Genomic DNA, 17,968 nt, shown 5'->3' on the forward strand with positions numbered 1-17,968 from the left:
CTTTGTTCATCCACACAACACCTTCACTAGCAACAAAAGATGAATTCCCATCAGCCCTCAGTGCTGCTCCACAACCCAGCTGCCTGCAGACCACCTGAGCATCGCTGATGTCCCACTGATCATCACAGACTGAGCCCCACACAGTGTTATGATACACCTCCAGCCTCCCAGAGCACCGGCCCTTACCTCCACTCAGTCTGAGAGGAACATGATCTGAAACACACACATCAATCAGCACTGAGCAGCTTCAGCACAACATTGTCATAAACCTCACGTTCTTTTCTGTATTATAAACTGGTTTAAATCCCTATGTTTATTCTGTTCTAGAGCCCTCAACTTCTCTCTGTGACGATTTTTTTTTGGGGGGGGGTGTGGGGGGGGGGTTACATTAAGATCCCATTCATTTTATCTGTATGATACTATATGATACAATATTAGAAGTAAAAAAATAATTAATTAAACCATGAAAATAAAACCATAATTATTTTTAGGCCTAACCATGACCTTCTGGTTACTAGAAATCTGGGAGTTCTGTTTTATCATAACTTTAATTTGACAAACAGATCAGTGCTGTTATATATGTGAAGCTTTTTTTTCATCTTTGTTAACATTCCTTAAATTAAACACTTTAATCACAGAGAAGCTTCCAAACGGTGATTCATACTTTTGTAACAACTTGTTTAGAACATTGTAAATAATTTTATTATGGCGTTTCAATCTTCCTCTTCCCACCTACATCTAGTGCAAAAGTCAGCTGCTAGACTTCTCTCTGGGACCCACAAGAATGAGCCAGTGGCTTTTATTGTATCTACACTGCACCAGTACACTATTAAATACAGAACTGATTTGAAAATTATATTATTTGTTTATAAAGCCCTCAATAATTTAGCCAGTCAATACCAGTATGAGTATTGTTGTGTTTAAAATTATGTAATCTTGTTTTTAATTTGATTTAATTTTATGATTATTTGTAAGTTTTACTCTATTCTGTAAAGCACTTTGGTCAACCTCTGTTGTTTTTAAATGTGCTTTATAAATAAATAATGTAATAGATTTTATTAAAAAAAAAACAGTGAAGGAAGTTTAACAGCACATATAGTAAAAATGTTGTAATCAATGTTAGCAACCGATCAATGCAAAACAAATGACTGGCAGAAAGCACCTCAAATTTTTCTAATTGATGAAGTTTATTCTCAGTGGTTTACAGAGTCAAATGTATTCTATTGTCTTTGGCAAAGGCCGGCACAGTATGAATAATGGAACTCATTACTATTATTTTCAAAGCTATATCAGCTATTCAGATTCATATGTGGAAAAAGTAATAAATATTTAAAACAATTTGTTGTCAAATAAACTTACTTGAGCACTTTCTCTGATAAGAAGATCCTGAACATGTCAGACGACTTTGAAGAGATTGTTGACTTTCCTCCTCTGAGATCATAACATGATCACGGTTTCATGAAAACAATTTAAAATAATTTATTCATTTCATGTTATTTCATGTAACCTTTTTATTTACAGATAATCACTGAGTTTAAATGGTTTAATAAATTTACCTGAGCAAGTGATTTTGGCCACTTCGTTATCACAATTAGTCTGTCCCCAGGGTGAAGATGGACACTGCCATAAAGTGGAATCATGTCGTCGACATTTAAAATAATCCAGCCAGTTACGAGGCTTCAGTCCCTCTGAATAACCGGGTTCACTCCCAGATCTTCCACAGTTTAGCTCTTGACAGATCAGACTCACTGTGTCTCTGTTCATCTGGTTGTAACACACATTTCCCCAGGAACCATTGTAGAAGACCTCCACATTCCCTTCACAGCCCTCAGTTAACCTGATCTCTTTAAACTCTAAATAGAAAAGATAGGGAATTAATAAAAAATATATATTTTAGACCTTTTAAGGAATAAATAATATTTTTAGAAAAAATAACCTATATTTCACTACCAGACGATAAAACCATTTCAATAATAAATAGATCAAATTTTTACAATTTGCAATTGTAAGATGCATGTCTTTTATTAAATAAAAAGAACCGAATCAGAGTCATTCATTTGAGAATTCAAATTTTCATGTGTTCCACAATGAATATTCAGCAGACGCGTCGCACCTCGGAGTAAGATTAACTTTGTCTGAGTGTATAATATATTTATTATAATATTGCTAATAACAAGTCCCATTTATGGGTTATCAAAATTCATTTAAATTATTGTTTACTGTTTACCTGAGCACACGACTCCTACATCCTCCTTATGATTACAGTCATGTTTTCCCCAGCCTGAAGAAGAGCAGCTCCCAAGGGACGTCTCATTCCCCTCACACTCCACCTCATCCAGCCATATGTGTCCAGAACCAGGACCAAACCAGGCTGGTACCTGCTGGTTACTGAGGGCCACTCCACACTGCAGCTGTCTGCACACCACATGGGCATCTTTAATATCCCAGGAGTCATCACACACTGTCCCCCATGAGCCGCTGTGAAAAACCTCCAGCCTCCCTGCACAGTCTCCCCCAGAACCTACCAGCCTGATGGACCCTCGACCTGATATTCAGAGACAGAAAAACACATTATTGATCATGAAAATCTGGAAAATCTGTCCAGATGTTGTTGTTCTCACCAAGGCAGGTGATGTACAGTTGTTGTGTGGAGCTGCAGTTGAGAGTTTGTGGAAAGCTGCAGTTCCCCAGATGAGCTTCACTCCCAGAGCACTGGAAGCCCGTCACACACTCATGACTGTGTTCAGGACTGGATGAAGAGGAGCCGTAGAAGTTCAGCACAGATCCACAGCCCAGCTGTCTGCAGACCACAGAGGATTCATTGAGACTCCAGGAGTCCAGCAGAACTCTCTTCCAGACCTGATGGATGAAAACTTCCAGCTCCCCCTCACACTGTCTCTCTCCAGACAACTGCACCATACCATCATGAAGAGCCAGAGAGGAATCTGAGGAGATGTGGAATTTTACAAAGATGTTGCGAGATATTGCATGTATTAAATTTTTTGCTCAATAAAATCCTCTCACTAGAGCAGATGACTCCAACATCTCGTCTGTGAGAACATTCAGCCCGACTCCATGAAGAGATGGAACATTCTGAGAGTTTTGTTTCATTCCCGTCACAATCAAACACATCAGCCCAGATTTCACCACTTCCCTCTCCAAACCAGTCTGATCCCACAACAGTCACAGCAATCCCACAATTCAGCTGTCTACAGAGGACACTGGCAGCTCTCATATCCCAGCATGCATCACACACTGTGCCCCATTTACTGAGATACTGATGTTCAACTCGACCAGAACAGGAGTCTTGTCCGTTTACCAGTCTGAGATCGGTGTGACCTTAATGAAGAATAATGTTTAAAAACATTTTTTTATTTTTTTTTTTACAAAAAAGAAACAAACTTTGTGATTATCACAGTAAGTGGAAACTACAGTTCCATTACCAGAACATAACAGCCCAATGGCATTCTCATTGGTACAGTTGTGTTTAAAAGATGATGTTGGACAGAAAGAAATATAAGACTCATTTCCTCTACACTGAATCTCTTGTGTCCACATCTGAGTGTCTCCTTTGTCAAAAGCAGCTGCTCCCAGCACCTGTACAGGAGCCCCACAGTCCAGCTCTCTACACACAACCTCTGCATCCTGCTGGTCAAAGACAGCATCACACACTGTGTACCATGTGTTCCCATGATTCAACTCTATTCTTCCAGAGCACAGGTGAGGTCCATCAATAAGTCTGGAATGTTTATGATCTGTTTATATTATATTTAATAAATGATACAAAAGAGACAAATCACAGTTATTTGGACTGTATATGTTGAGCATATGAAAATTACAACATGAATATCAGATTTACAGTTTTGTGTCATTTATCATAGTAAACAGTATACTATATAATTCACCTGAGCAGATGACTCCAGCATCACTATTATGAGTACATGTGTGCGTTCCCCATCCTGCTGATCTACAGTTCTTCAATGTAGATTCCATTCCAGAACACAAAGCACTCATCCAGATCGGTCCTGATCCTGGTCCAAAATGAGCATCACTCAGAGCATCTACAGGTTCTCCACAGTCCAGCTCTCTACACACCACTGCAGCATCAGCCAAATCCCAGTCATCATCACACACTGTTCCCCACTGACCTCTGTGAAGAACCTCCACTCTACCAGCACAACGACTGTTACCACCACCAACCCGCACATTCATTGAATCTGAGAAAGAGTAACAGAAAGAGAAAGTTTTTAGAAAATTTTTAATATTTAAAATAATGTACTACTGTGTTGTAGACATACATAAGTGTCTCTTCCTTTCTCTCTCTCTTAATACAGTTCTTACCTGCACACACCAGTCTAACATTGTTGTTCTGTGAACAGTTGCTTTTGACTGATGCTGATGTTTGACAAAAGTGAATATGAGATTCATTTCCTCTGCACTGTATCTCTTGTGTCCACATCTGAGCGTCTCCTTTGTCAAAAGCAGCTGCTCCCAGCACCTGTACAGGAGCCCCACAGTCCAGCTCTCTACACACAACCTCTGCATCCTGCTGGTCAAAGACAGTGTCACACACTGACATCCACGTCTGATCATGAAGTATCTCTAACCTCCCAGAGCAGGGAGAACCTCCAACTAGCCTGATTTCTGAAAGAACACAGATCATTTAAATAATTTACTTTTGAAAATAAAATCATTTTTGTATACTTGATGTATAAAAGTAATACATCTAACTAGCCTATTTGTTTTTTTGATAACCACCAACTAGAACGGGAAACCTATAAACCATATTGAGAACAAAAAAATGTAAAAGCCACAATATATTTTTTTAAATACAAAAATATATTATTGAGCAAGTACATACAGAAAAAAAACTAACAAAAAAAAAAAACATATATATATATATATATATATATATATATATATTTACATTTACATTTACATTACATTTATTCATTTAGCAGACGCTTTTATCCAAAGCGACTTACAGATGAAGACAGTGGAAGCAATCAAAAACAACAAAAAGAGCAATGATATATAAGTGCTATAACAAGTCTCAGTTAGGTTAACACAGTACATGTAGCATGGGATTTTAACTAATATAATAAATAAAAAGAAAACAGATAGAATAAAAAAATAAAAGAATAGAGCAAACATCAATACCTTGAATTTTATGCGAGCAGCTATTGGAAGCCAGTGCAAATTGATAAACAGAGGTGAGGTTTTTGGCTCATTAAAAATTAATCTTGCTGGCGCGTTCTGAATTAATTGTAAAAGTTTGATAGAATTGGCTGGAAGACCTGCCAAGAGGGCATTGCAATAGTCCAGCCTGGACAGAACAAGAGCTTGAACAAGGAGTTGTGCAGTATGTTCCGAAAGAAAGGGCTTGATCTTCTTGATGTTGAATAAAGCAAATCTGCAGGATCGGACAGTTTTAGCAATGTGGTCTGAGAAAGTCAGCTGATCATCAATCATAACTCCAAGGCTTCTAGCTGTTTTTGAAGGAGTTATGGTTGATGTGCCTAACTTGATAGTGAAATTGTGATGGAACGATGGGTTTGCTGGAATCACAAGCAGTTCTGTCTGGGCAAGGTTGAGTTGAAGGTGATGGTCCATCATCCAGGAAGAAATGTCAGTTAGACAAGCTGAGATGCGAATAGCTACCGTCGGATCATCAGGATGGAATGAGAGATAAAGTTGAGTGTCATCAGCATAGCAGTGGTATGAAAAGCCATGTTTTTGAAATGACAGAACCTAATGATGCCATGTAGACAGAGAAGAGAAGTGATCCAAGAACTGAGCCCTGAGGCACCCCAGTAGTTAGATGTTGAGACTTGGACACCTCACCTCTCCAAGATACATTGAAGGACCTATCTGATAGGTAAGACTCAAACCATTGAGTGTTCTTCCTGAGATGCCTTTCGCCAGTAGCGTTGATAGGAGGATCTGGTGGTTAACCGTGTCAAAAGCAGCGGAAGATTTATATTTATATATATGTTCGGCCTTCTTGCCTGGTCACTGGTCCTAGGGACACTTTTTATATTTTACACGTATTCCTTATTTAATGCATCTAATTCAGATCATCAGCTGTCAGATAAGTAAGACACAATGTACAGAGCAGTGGGTCCCCAAGACTGATGTTGAGAACCACAGAGAAACTAAGCAGGTTTATTCAAGTAACAGTGACTATTTTTTGCCAAGTATTTTTGGTTTGTCTGTACAGTATATCAAACTAAATTATTTTAGTAGAGACCATTTAAGTGATTAAGGTGAGGTACTGTACTGTGTGGAGCAGTTTACCTGAGCATCTGACTCCAGCATCTTCATTATGATCACAGTCGCTTTTACTCCATCCTGATGTGCCACAGTTTTTCAGTGTAGACTCTGATCCAGTGCACACAACATAACTTATCCAGATCGGTCCTGTTCCTGGTCCAAAATGAGCATCACCCAGAGCATCTACAGGTTCTCCACAGTCCAGCTCTCTACACACCACTGCAGCATCAGCCATATCCCAATAATCATCACACACTGTTCCCCACTGACCTCTGTGAAGAATCTCCACTCTACCAGCACAGCGACTGTTGCCACCAACCAACCTCACATTTACACGGTCTGTATATTGAACAGAGAGAATGAGAAATAAAGAGACAGCGAGGAAAATATAAAATCGGAATTAATTTTTTTTGTAAATGAAACACAGTATGAGAGGGAAAACATTTAAGTATTTTGGTAACATTATAATTTCAACCCAGGGATTTGAATCTAGAAAATAAATTAGCTCCAACCTGCACACACCAGTTCAACACTGTTTTCATGCGAACAGTTGTGTTTGTCTGATGGTGATGCTGCACAGAGCTGTATCTGAGACTCATTTCCTCTGCACTGAATCTCTTGTGTCCACATTTGAGTATCTCCTTTGTCAAAAGCAGCTGCTCCCAGCACCTGTACAGGAGCCCCACAGTCCAGCTCTCTACACACAACCTCTGCATCCTGCTGGTCAAAGACAGCGGCACACACTGACATCCACGTGTGATTATGAAGTATCTCTAATCTTCCAGAACAGCGAGAACTCCAAGTAGCCTGACATCTGTAAGCAAAAACAACGAATTGATATATATATATATATATATATATATATATATATATGTATAAAAAACCTTGGTTTATAAAAACAATATTTTAGAAATTCCTCAGATCACATGGAAACAAATTTATATATTTGTATTGTATTCAGAATATATGAATAAAAAGCTTGAAAAAAAAAACAACAACAGTAGACGTAAACGATAAACAAAGGTATCTTGCATACTGTAGGTTTATTCTTATTTATTGATTCAGTTAGCATACACTTGAATGAGATATGTTTGTGATTTCTATGTATACAATTCAAAAGTTTGTGGTCAAATTACATTAATTACACTTATAAATGTTACAACATACTTCATTTAAAAGCAAGATTATTGAAAAGGAAATATTTAATCAGGTGAACAAATACTTAAACTCAAATTGATGCCTGGACAATTTTCAATATGGTTTTTGACCGCATCACAGCACAAAGACTGCACTCTTTAGATAATAAATCATATTTACTTAAATTCTGATTCAGGCAAAATATCAGTGCTGGTTCTACTAGATCTCAGTGTTAAGTTTGACACAGTCGATCAGAACACTTCTAGGGAGACTGGAAAACTGGGTCAGGCTTTCTGGGATGGTTCTCAATTGGTTCAGGTCAGAAGGGAGAGGTTATTATGTGAGTATAGGAGAGCATAAGTCTAAGTGGAAGTCTATGACATGCGGAGTCCCACAAGGCTCAATTCTTGCACCACTTTTGTTTCAAATGACTACAACTTCATTGACTCCCTTTGCTAATACATTCATGAAATTACCAGTTGGATGTGCAAGAACATTCTTCAGTTAAACATGCAAAAAATTAAGGCATTGCATTTGGAAACAAAGATGAAGATCTCAAGGTAAATGCATACCTTGACTCTAGGGGTCAAACAACAAAAACAAATCAAGTCATGAATCTTGGTGTGATTCTGGATACACACCTGTTTCAGTAATCATGTCAAAACAGTAATTAAATCAGCATACTATCATCTAAAAAACATTGCAAGAATTATGTTTTGTTTCCAGTCAAGACTTGGAGAAACTTTTTCATGCCTTTATCACCAGCAGGGTGAACTATTTTAATAGTCTCTTCACTGGCCTTCCCAAAAAGACCATTAGACAGCTGCAGCTCATCCAGAACACTGCTGCCAGAATTTTGACTGGATCCAGAAAATCTAAAGCATATAACACAAGTCTATAGTTCCTTGCACTGGCTTCCAGTTACATATAGGATTTTTTTTAAAGTACTTTTACTCATTTATAAACCACTCAATGAACTAAGACCTAAATACATACAGAAGACCTAACAGCGCATTAGGATGGAGTCAGTTAGAAATACCAAGGGTTCAACACAAAACAAGGTGTAGCAGGTTGATATTGGTCGCAATGGTTTCTATCACACTGATTGTAACAGGTTGATTGATCGCAGTGGTTTCAATTACACTCTCTCTGGACCAATCAGGGCTTGGCTGCATGCTATATAGGCAGGGGTTCTCTATGGACACTCCTTACATGTGGGAATTAAAGGCAATGAGGAAGCAGATAAATTAGCTAAACAAGTAGTAGATGAAGATAGGGTAGAAATTGAGTTATCACATAGTTTAAAAGAAATCAAATCAGTAATAAAGGAGGAAATGATTAAAAAGTGCCAACAATATTGGGATAATGAGAGTAAAGGTAGACATTTATATGCAATACAAAAGAAAGTGGGAAAAGGTAGGAAAAGAGGGAGAAATAGAAGGGAGGAAAGTATAATTACAAGACTAAGGGTGGGACATACCGGTTTGAATAAAACATTACATTTAATATCTAAGCATCCAACGGGTTTGTGTGAGAAATGTGGACAAAGTGAAACTGTGGAACATGTGTTTATTAATTGTAATGGTTATGATGAAGAAAGAGAAGTGCTAAGAGAAGAATTATGGAAGAATGAAGGGAAAGAGTTAACATTAAAGAATATATTAGACTTGGATATAGGAAATAGTATGGTTAATGTGTTGTTTCAGTTTTTGAATAATACTGGTTTAATGAATAGATTGTAGGATTAATATGTATATAGGATTATAGAGAGAGGTAGAAGATGCGGATGAAGTATAGTGTGAGACAGTGTAAGTAAATCTGGAGGTAAATAAGGTTGCGGATGGGAAGTGGGAGTTAAAGGGAAGTGGGGTGGAAGCTGGAGGAGCTGAACACGCAGCGCCAGTGGGTTTTATTTACTTTTATTTTTATTTATTTATTTTTTTTTGGGGGGGGGGGGTTGCTTAGAAATGTTAAGAGATAGGAATGTTTCTGATCTAAGCTACAGGATGATGGCAATAATGCACTGTTAAGTGCGGTTGCCAATAAAACGAAAGAAGAAGAAGAAGAAGACACTCCTTACACTTTGTTGCACATTTCGGCTCTCGACTCTTCGCGGTGCAGTCACGGTAATTCGACAGGTAATGAAATGGGCTGATTTGATTCATCTATAGGCCTTGTTTACGTTTACAGCGTGCAGTGTCTCCCTGTTATGAACCCGATCATTCCTGTGACAGAACCGGGTTGAGTTTTGCTGCTGGCTCAGTGTAGCTGTACTATTCTCACTATTGGTGTGAGACTCCTTGATTGGTACGTATGTATACTAGTTGGCATTATGTGTATATTTCAATCACAAACTCTAATCACAAATCCTATTCTACAAATCACACATTTAGAAACTCGTACGCTCATATTTTTGATACAATTGCTGCAGTGTATGTGGTGCAAAACGCACTTACACACCCGCATCAAGAAATGTGAAGTCGTGGAGAAATGTTGAACATCTGCAAATCAATACGTGAATTCATCAAATGAGAGTTACACACTTGTAGAATGTTTTCTCAGAAATGTCTTGTAACTTTTTCTAACACAAAGTACACAACTACAGCTGCTTAAATCTTCAGCGATGAATCTCAAACAGTTTTTTCGCTTTCAAGTGACAAGTTTCGCGCTCTCCCTTTTGCACCGAGATATTTGGTTCAAAAGTGATTTGTGCATCTGTAGAGTTAGTGGGCGGGACTGTTTAGAGATTAGTGAATTCAGCCAATCAGAAGAGCTACTTTGGCTCGTTGCTGAGTAGGAACATCTGACTCAATCAAGTAATTTTGCCTTTTGAAATAAATTGACCCATCTTTTGAATTGATAATGCTAATTGATTAAGTGATCAATCTTTTATAAATAATAAATGTTGCATCATTACACAATACAATCAACAACAATAACTTTAGCAGATTATTTAAAATACCTCATAAGTATCACTTCAAGAAGGTCTGCTGCTATCATAGATATGGTCTGCTGTTCTTATATATGACTGGGCTCCTATACTAATATACAGCCTCCCCTACTGGACGCATGAGGAACAACAGGGGCATAAAACTGCTTGGGGCGTATATCTACCGGCTCAATAGCTCTTCTGATTGGCTGAAATTCTGTAATCTCTAAACAGTCCCGCCCACTACCTCTACAGATGCACAAATCACTTTTGAACCAAATATCTCGTTGCAAAAGGGAGAGTGCGAAACTTGTCACTTGAAAGCGAAAAACTGTGTTTGAGATTCATCGCAGCAGATTCAAGCAGCTGTAGTTATGTACTTTGTGTTAGAAAAAGTTACAAGACATTTCTGAGAAAATATTCTACAAGTGTGCAACTCTCATTTGATGAATTCAATTCAAGTTTATTTGTATAGCGCTTTTTACAAAATAAATCTTTACAAAGCAACTTTACAGAAAATTATGTTTCTACAATATTTAGTGATTCACGTATTGATTTGCGGATGTTCAACATTTCTCCGACTTCACATTTCTTGATGCGGGTGTGTAAGTGCGTTTTGCACCACATTCACTGCAGCAATTGTATCAAAAATGTGAGCATACGAGTTTCTAAATGTGTGATTTAGAAACTGATTCTGATTCTGATTTGTAGAATAGGATTTGTGCACCTGCAATGAAGAATTTGAGAAGGTGTAACTGTTGTGTTGTGTTTGTGGGAGAGAAAAAAAGTCTACAGGTTTGCATCTCTTAAAACATTTCTCTCTGTGACTTCAAATTTACTGATACACATGTGTGGCTTTTCTCTACAACTACAAATCGCACTGCCACAGGTGTTCAGTTGTTTTGAATCAAAAATAACTTCATAGCAACGTGCCTTCCAACACCAGGACCTGTTGCCCAATTGGGTGTCTGGTAGGGCGGTATTTGCGTGATTTGTGATAGATGATAGCTTTTGCTATCTTTTGGACTGACTGTGCTCCTTAATGTGTGTGTAGATTAGGGTCTATGTTTATGGTTTTTTTTTTTTTTTGTTAAATTTACGATTCAGTGATTCTCTTGGTTAATTTATATTTCTTTAAGTTTTGATAACGACTTTCATTTTTGCTGAAACTTTTATTTGTTAAACTCTGGTTCTTTTTGTTAGGCTCTCGGCAGGTATTAAGTCTCCTTTGCTGCCTAGAAATTGCCTTAGACTGAAGTTGCTTTTTTTCATTAATTGATTTATTTCCCCTTCCCCAATAATTGACTGTTCTCTCTCCCACAGTGCTGAGTGGCAAAAGTGGTGGTCTCTTGTGTGCCGTTTTCCCTTGTTTGCTTATTTTGGGTTTTTTATCGCAGTGAGTGTGTGTGTTCACGTGTGATTGGGGAATCCTCCTCTGAGATCCCACACCCCTTGACCCTACCTCTCCACTGGTAAGGCCTCAGCACTCATTTCCCCTATTTTAGAGTATGGTATCTTATACTGTTTTTTTTTTTAGTAATTGTATGAATAAAATTTGTCTTCTAACGGAACTACGTCTCTGGCTTCATGCATAATTCAAACCTGTGTGCTTTTTGTATTTTGGTGGTTTAACTATTGAGTTAGTCAAATCCTATTCTCGGGGTGAAATTCCCCGGGTGGCGTTGCCGGTAAAAGAGAAGTCCTACTCCCCACAATCTGGCGTAGTCGGAAGGGTCTTGTGCATTTCTGAAAGCCATAGACGTTTGTTCCGGTTTTATTGTTTTTGTGTGGTGTGACTATTGTATTGGGTGTTATTGTGTTTAACCTCCTTTTTTTTTTTTTTTTTTTTTTTTTTTATATATTTAGAGACAAAACAGCAGCTGGCTTCACCCTTTTGTGGATTTTGAAGAACTGCTGTTACTTTCCTTTTCGGCTCCATTGTACCAGTAGGGCTTAGTTATGGGTGAGGAGTTACAGGAGTTGAGGGAGCTGGTTGCACAGTTAAGAGCGGATAATGAGAGGATGCGCCAGGAGCAGGATGTTAACGCTCCTGATCCCAGCTCTGCAGCCCCTATTACTGCCATGGTTAATGCCCCTGTAACTGAGCGACTTATTGTTGTACCTGGAGGTCGAAAATGTCCCATGTTCTGGGGTAGATCAGGTATAGGGCTCATAGAGTGGCTTTATGAGGTGCAGGCCTGCATGAGGGCACGCCACTTGTCTGTTTCGGATCAGGCCTTTTTCTTGTTTGACCATTTGGAGGGAGAAGCGCATGAAGAAATAAAGCATTGGCCCAGTACAGAGCGAGGTGATCTACCAAAATTATAGTGGCATTACAGTAGTTGTATGGCTGTTACGAGTCCTACGTAGCCCTTCAGGAAGCTTTATTTTCTAGACTGCAGCAGGAGGGAGAGACACTGCACGCTGTAAATGTAAACAAGGCCTATAGATGAATCAAATCAGCCCATCGAATTACCATGACTGCACCGCGAAGAGTCAAGAGCCGAAATGTGCCTGCGACAACAAAGAGTAAGGAGTGTCCATAGGGAACCCCTGCCTAGATAGCATGCAACCAAGTCCTGATTGGTCCAAAGAGAGTGTAGTTGAAACCACTGCGACCAATCAACCTGTTACAATCCGTGTGATTGAAACCATTGTGACCAATATCAACCTGCTACAATCGGAAGACTGCATTTAGCTATAATGCCTTCCGCAGTTGGAATCAGCTTCCAGAAGAGATCAGATGTACTAAAACATTAGTCACGTTTAAATGCCGACTTTAAAACTCATCTGTTTAGCTGTGCATTTATTGAATGAGCACTGTGCATCGTCAAGACTGATTGCACTATATTTTATTTATACATTTTATGTATCATTTTCTATTCCTAACTGTTTTAAATTCCTTTTAATCATTTAAAATGTTTTTACATTTCTTGCTTTATTGTTATTTTTATTTACTTTTTTTTTTTTATGCAAAGCAGTTTTAATTACCATTGTGTATGATATGTGATATATAAATCAAGTCCTTGTCTTAAAAAAAAATATATGTTCAAAGAGTCCAGAAAAAAAATCCAAACTTTTTATGGAGTTGGTGGGGGACACTTTCTGGTGATATTATTATGTTGAAGACTGGAGCATTTTACCTGAGCAGATGACTCCAGCATCCCCAGTATGATCACAGTAATTTTTATTCCATCCTGTCGAGCCACACTTCTTCAATGTGGACTCTGTTCCAGTACATAAAACATTGCTCATCCAGATTGGTCCTGATCCTTGTCCAAAATGAGCATCACCCAGAGAATCTACAGGTTCTCCACAGTCCAGCTCTCGACACACCACTGCAGCATCAGTCATATCCCAGTCTTCATCACACACTGTTCCCCACTGACCTCTGTGAAGAACCTCCACTCTACCAGCACAACGACTGGAACCATTTACCAATCTCACATTCACACTGTCTATATATTGAACGGAGAGAACAAAAAAATGACAGTCTCATAATGTTAACAAATCACATCATCATGAGAGGGAAAATTTTGCTAACATCAAATTTTCAATCTGGAGATTTAAATCTGAAGAAGTAATTTGTTCCAACCTGCACACACCAGTTCAACACTGTTTTCATGTGAACAGTTGTGTTTGTGTGATGGTGATGCTGCACAGAAGTGAATCTGAGATTCATTTCCTCTGCACTGAATCTCTTGTGTCCACATCTGAGTGTCTCCTTTGTCAAAAGCAGCTGCTCCCAGCACCTGTACAGGAGCCCCACAGTCCAGCTCTCTACACACAACCTCTGCATCCTGCTGGTCAAAGACAGCATCACACACTGACATCCACGTCTGATCATGAAGTATCTCTAACCTCCCAGAGCAGCGAGAACCTCCAACCAGCCTGACACCTGAAAGAACACAGACGATAATTTTAATTTAAATAATTCACTGAAAATCCTTTTTGTACACTTGATGTATAAAAGTAATATATCCACTAGCATATTAGTTTTTTTTAAACAACTAATTAATCTTAAACCTATAAACAACAAATAAAACAATGAAAAGCCTGAAAAAACACAGACATTTTAAATGATTTATAGGAAACATACACTAAACATTTCATATTTGTATTTTAAAATCCAGCAAGAATCTTGTTGAATCGTGTGTCAACGTAGACTGCAGCCATGGAAAAAAGTATAATAATAAATTATAAACACTGTTAATTATAATAAAACAGAAAAGATATTTTAAATTGCCATGATAATAGCAATAATAATAATGATAATAGTAATAATTCAAATAATTACCGTTTTACCGTGACAATAAATTCAGTCCTTGCACACACAGGACTCAAATAAAAGACTCAAATAAAGTAAAATCACCTTACTGGCCCCAAATTTTTGAGGATGTATTGTTATGGTGAAAATTGGAGCACTTTACCTGAGCATCTGACTCCAGCATCTTTATAGTGATCACAGCTCGTTTTACCCCAACCTGTTGAGCCACAATTCTTCAGTGTAGATTCTGATCCAGTACACATGACATAACTCATCCAGACTGGTCCTGATCCCGGTCCAAAATGAGCATCACCCAGAGCATCTACAGGTTCTCCACAGTCCAGCTCTCTACACACCACTGCAGCATCGGTCATATCCCAGCTATTATCACACACTGTTCCCCACTGACCTCTGTGAAGAACCTCCACTCTACCAGCACAGCGACTGTGACCACCGGCTAACTTCACATTTATGTCTTTTTGTGCAACAGATGTATGATACACTGAGAGAAAGAAGGAAAGCACAATAAGAAAACAAGAGAATAAGAAGTTTAAGAAATAACTTTAAAAATGCACAAAATATAAATAACGTGGCAATTAAGATGGTTTTCCTTCTTAACTAAAAGTATAAACCTACCAGCAGTGATGAGTTTTAGCAGTAACATCATCTTCAGACTCCTCATCATCTTCATGCAGCACGACACACACTATTTTATCAGCTCAGAAGTTTCTCCCCTAAAAAGCCCCCTAAAGAAAAGAGCCCTAAAATGTACCAATCGTGCTCATCATTACCTTATTAGACAGAACAGAGGAAATCATCAAACAACTTCAGTGACAAATCAGAAGAGGCATTTCTCATTTTTACCATATACATCAAAAGAACGTCAGCACTGAAAAGGACTCCACCTCCTCCATATAGAGACATACACACACAGACACAGTGTGCCAGAGTCAAAAATAGTCACACATCATACGGGAGACATTAAAGAGAGGAAGCACACCAGGATATTTACAGAATCAACACCTGCTGAGATACAGAGACTGATAAATGCTCACTACAAACATCATAACACATACAAATTACATTTATATATACATTTATATTTTTCAAATATATAATATATCAATATATATATAAAAAATAAAATGTATGAGTCATAGTGAATATGGATAAGATTAGCATGAAAATCAATACATTAAATTAAATATTAAATGCCATGGGGAATGTGACTTGGGGAGCAAATGACAGACACGGTGTAGATGACCTTAGGCCTCAGAGAGGCTTTTATGAACAAAAAATAACCAAAAGAGGTAATAGAAATGTCCAAAGGGGAAGAGTGTCCAAAATAAACAGGGAGTCTAGTGTCCTTGTCATGCTGCGGAGTATGTGAAGGGCAGGTAGGGTTCAAGAAGTAAGGGTCCAGGTAAGGGGCAGAGACCGGCGACTGCACGTGCTTCCCTCTTCGGTCTGGGGCACAAGGGGCAGCAGCTGCATCCATCTCACTGGCCACGGCGCTTGAAGGGACTAGACAGCCTGGCATCCTGACCTGAAATGACCTGTGTAATGGGTGCAGGCTACACCTGGACCTCAGGTCTTGCAGCTCATGTCTCTGGCGGTGCAGGAATCCATCTATCCACTCTTCCTGGACCCACGAGGACACCAGTATGCATGCACAGGGAAGAGATCAGACTCTTGAGTAGAGGTGCACTTGGCATTTAAACAGCGGCAGTGATGAGGCTCCAATCACATCAGGTGTGCCCCATATCCTGCCACCAACCCTGGCTCTTCCAGCGCCCCTTTTCTCTCACACACCTAGTGGTGCCTGGTCAAGGGCAATGATTAAGGGATGGGATGATGATGATAATTAGGGGGAAGCCATCCGACTCATCACATTCACCCCACCCAAGTGACATCCTCATCATCAGGCCGCTGCCCACACTGTCCAGAGGTGTTCCTCTCTGGACATTTTTTCCTCTCGCTCCACGCCAGAACAGGGACAGAGAAACTGGGTTTTAGTCGACAGCCTCAACCAACCACAGGGTAAATGACTATAGAAAACAAATCACTTACTCCTTTTGTGGCTGGGAGGCCGTCTCCATCATTCCTCTGTCCCAGTCCGGGTTTTCGCAAATTTTTGCAAGCGAGAGGGAATGACATCACCAGGTGTTTCCCAACTGTATTGTCTAGGCTCTGCCTTGCCTGCATTTTCCTCCAATGTCGCAGGCACCGGCACCCTGCCAAAGAATGCCTTGACCCCCATTTGACCCCCCAGCCTCTTCCTTTTTAAAAAATATATATATTCGGGATAAAGATCCAAAAATGTTTCTCTTCAAACTACGCAGAACAATAATAAATAATTATTTCGATATTTATTCATACACTGAACCGAGAACCGTTTCTGTCGGACGCGTCCGATTCGAGAACCGATGTGCTGATGATAACTGCGCATGCGTGATTCAGCGTGAAGCAGACTGACACAGAGCGCATCTGAACCGAACTGATTCTTCTGGTGATTGATTCTGAACTGATTATGTGCTAATGTTATAAGTGCGGGTAAACCAAAGGCTTGAATGAAGGGCAATCATCGCCAATGACGACATTACATCGAGCGCAAAAGAACCTGTGAAATTTTTTTTTGTTCAACTGGTTTATTTGATCGAATTGTCCGAAAGAACCGGTTTACTTGAGCACGTGCTACTTTGCCCCTTAAGTGCCCTTTTGTCAAAGCAAAATTTCCTCAAATGTTTTTTGTAATAACATAAACATTTGTGAATGCCTGCCCACGCCAAATCATAATATTAGTACAATTTATTAATAATAATTTAGCCATAAACAATATGACCAACATGATGACCGTTCACCTGACTACAACCTCATCTAACCGGGAAGATTCCTCATGCTGCACGCGCATTTTTTAATTGCTAGAGGATATTTTCAACATCGTGGCAGCTGGTAAGTGGTGTTTCATTCTCAGCGAAGTGATTTTGATGTTTATTTACTTATTATTATTTTACAAGAACGATGTGATGTGAGAACATGCAGATGTTTATATTGTAGTGTAGAAGTAACAACTAGCGTGCTGTTTGAGGGAGAAAAGTTTCACAGGCATCGAGGGGTCTGGTCTTTTTTATGTTATTTGAATAAACTTTTATTATATTACAGTACTTATTTATTTTTAACACGTAAAAATAATTATCACAATACTGGTAAGGCTTATTCAGATTTTCTCATTCTCTGAATTATCATTATAAAAATAAAAACAATTCAGAAATGAATTAAAATATAATTATGTTTTAAATGTGATGCAAATATTTTTTCTACAATAGCAACAGTGTTTACAACAGCAAGACCACTTTAGCGTG

At 38.8% G+C, this 17,968-nt stretch overlaps 1 protein-coding gene across 1 annotated transcript; it reads right to left on the minus strand.

Annotated features, from left to right (window-relative positions):
• Nucleotides 1-50: 50 nt before the first annotated feature.
• On the minus strand, nt 51-15,293 carry LOC113068519 (scavenger receptor cysteine-rich type 1 protein M130-like). The gene is made up of 13 exons (XM_026241252.1): nt 15,243-15,293; nt 14,770-15,108; nt 13,483-13,797; nt 3,906-4,217; nt 3,444-3,755; nt 3,025-3,339; nt 2,917-2,945; nt 2,622-2,715; nt 2,228-2,545; nt 1,557-1,853; nt 1,360-1,431; nt 171-213; nt 51-63 (listed from the first exon to the last, which is right to left on the minus strand). Exons 1-13 carry the CDS (start codon nt 15,289-15,291, stop codon nt 51-53), a joined length of 2,508 nt encoding a protein of 835 aa, XP_026097037.1. The 5' UTR covers nt 15,292-15,293.
• Between the last annotated feature and the right edge of the window lie 2,675 nt (nt 15,294-17,968).

This window comes from Carassius auratus, chromosome 4 (assembly GCF_003368295.1).
Source record: "Carassius auratus strain Wakin chromosome 4, ASM336829v1, whole genome shotgun sequence".
NCBI classification, from domain to species: domain Eukaryota; kingdom Metazoa; phylum Chordata; class Actinopteri; order Cypriniformes; family Cyprinidae; genus Carassius; species Carassius auratus.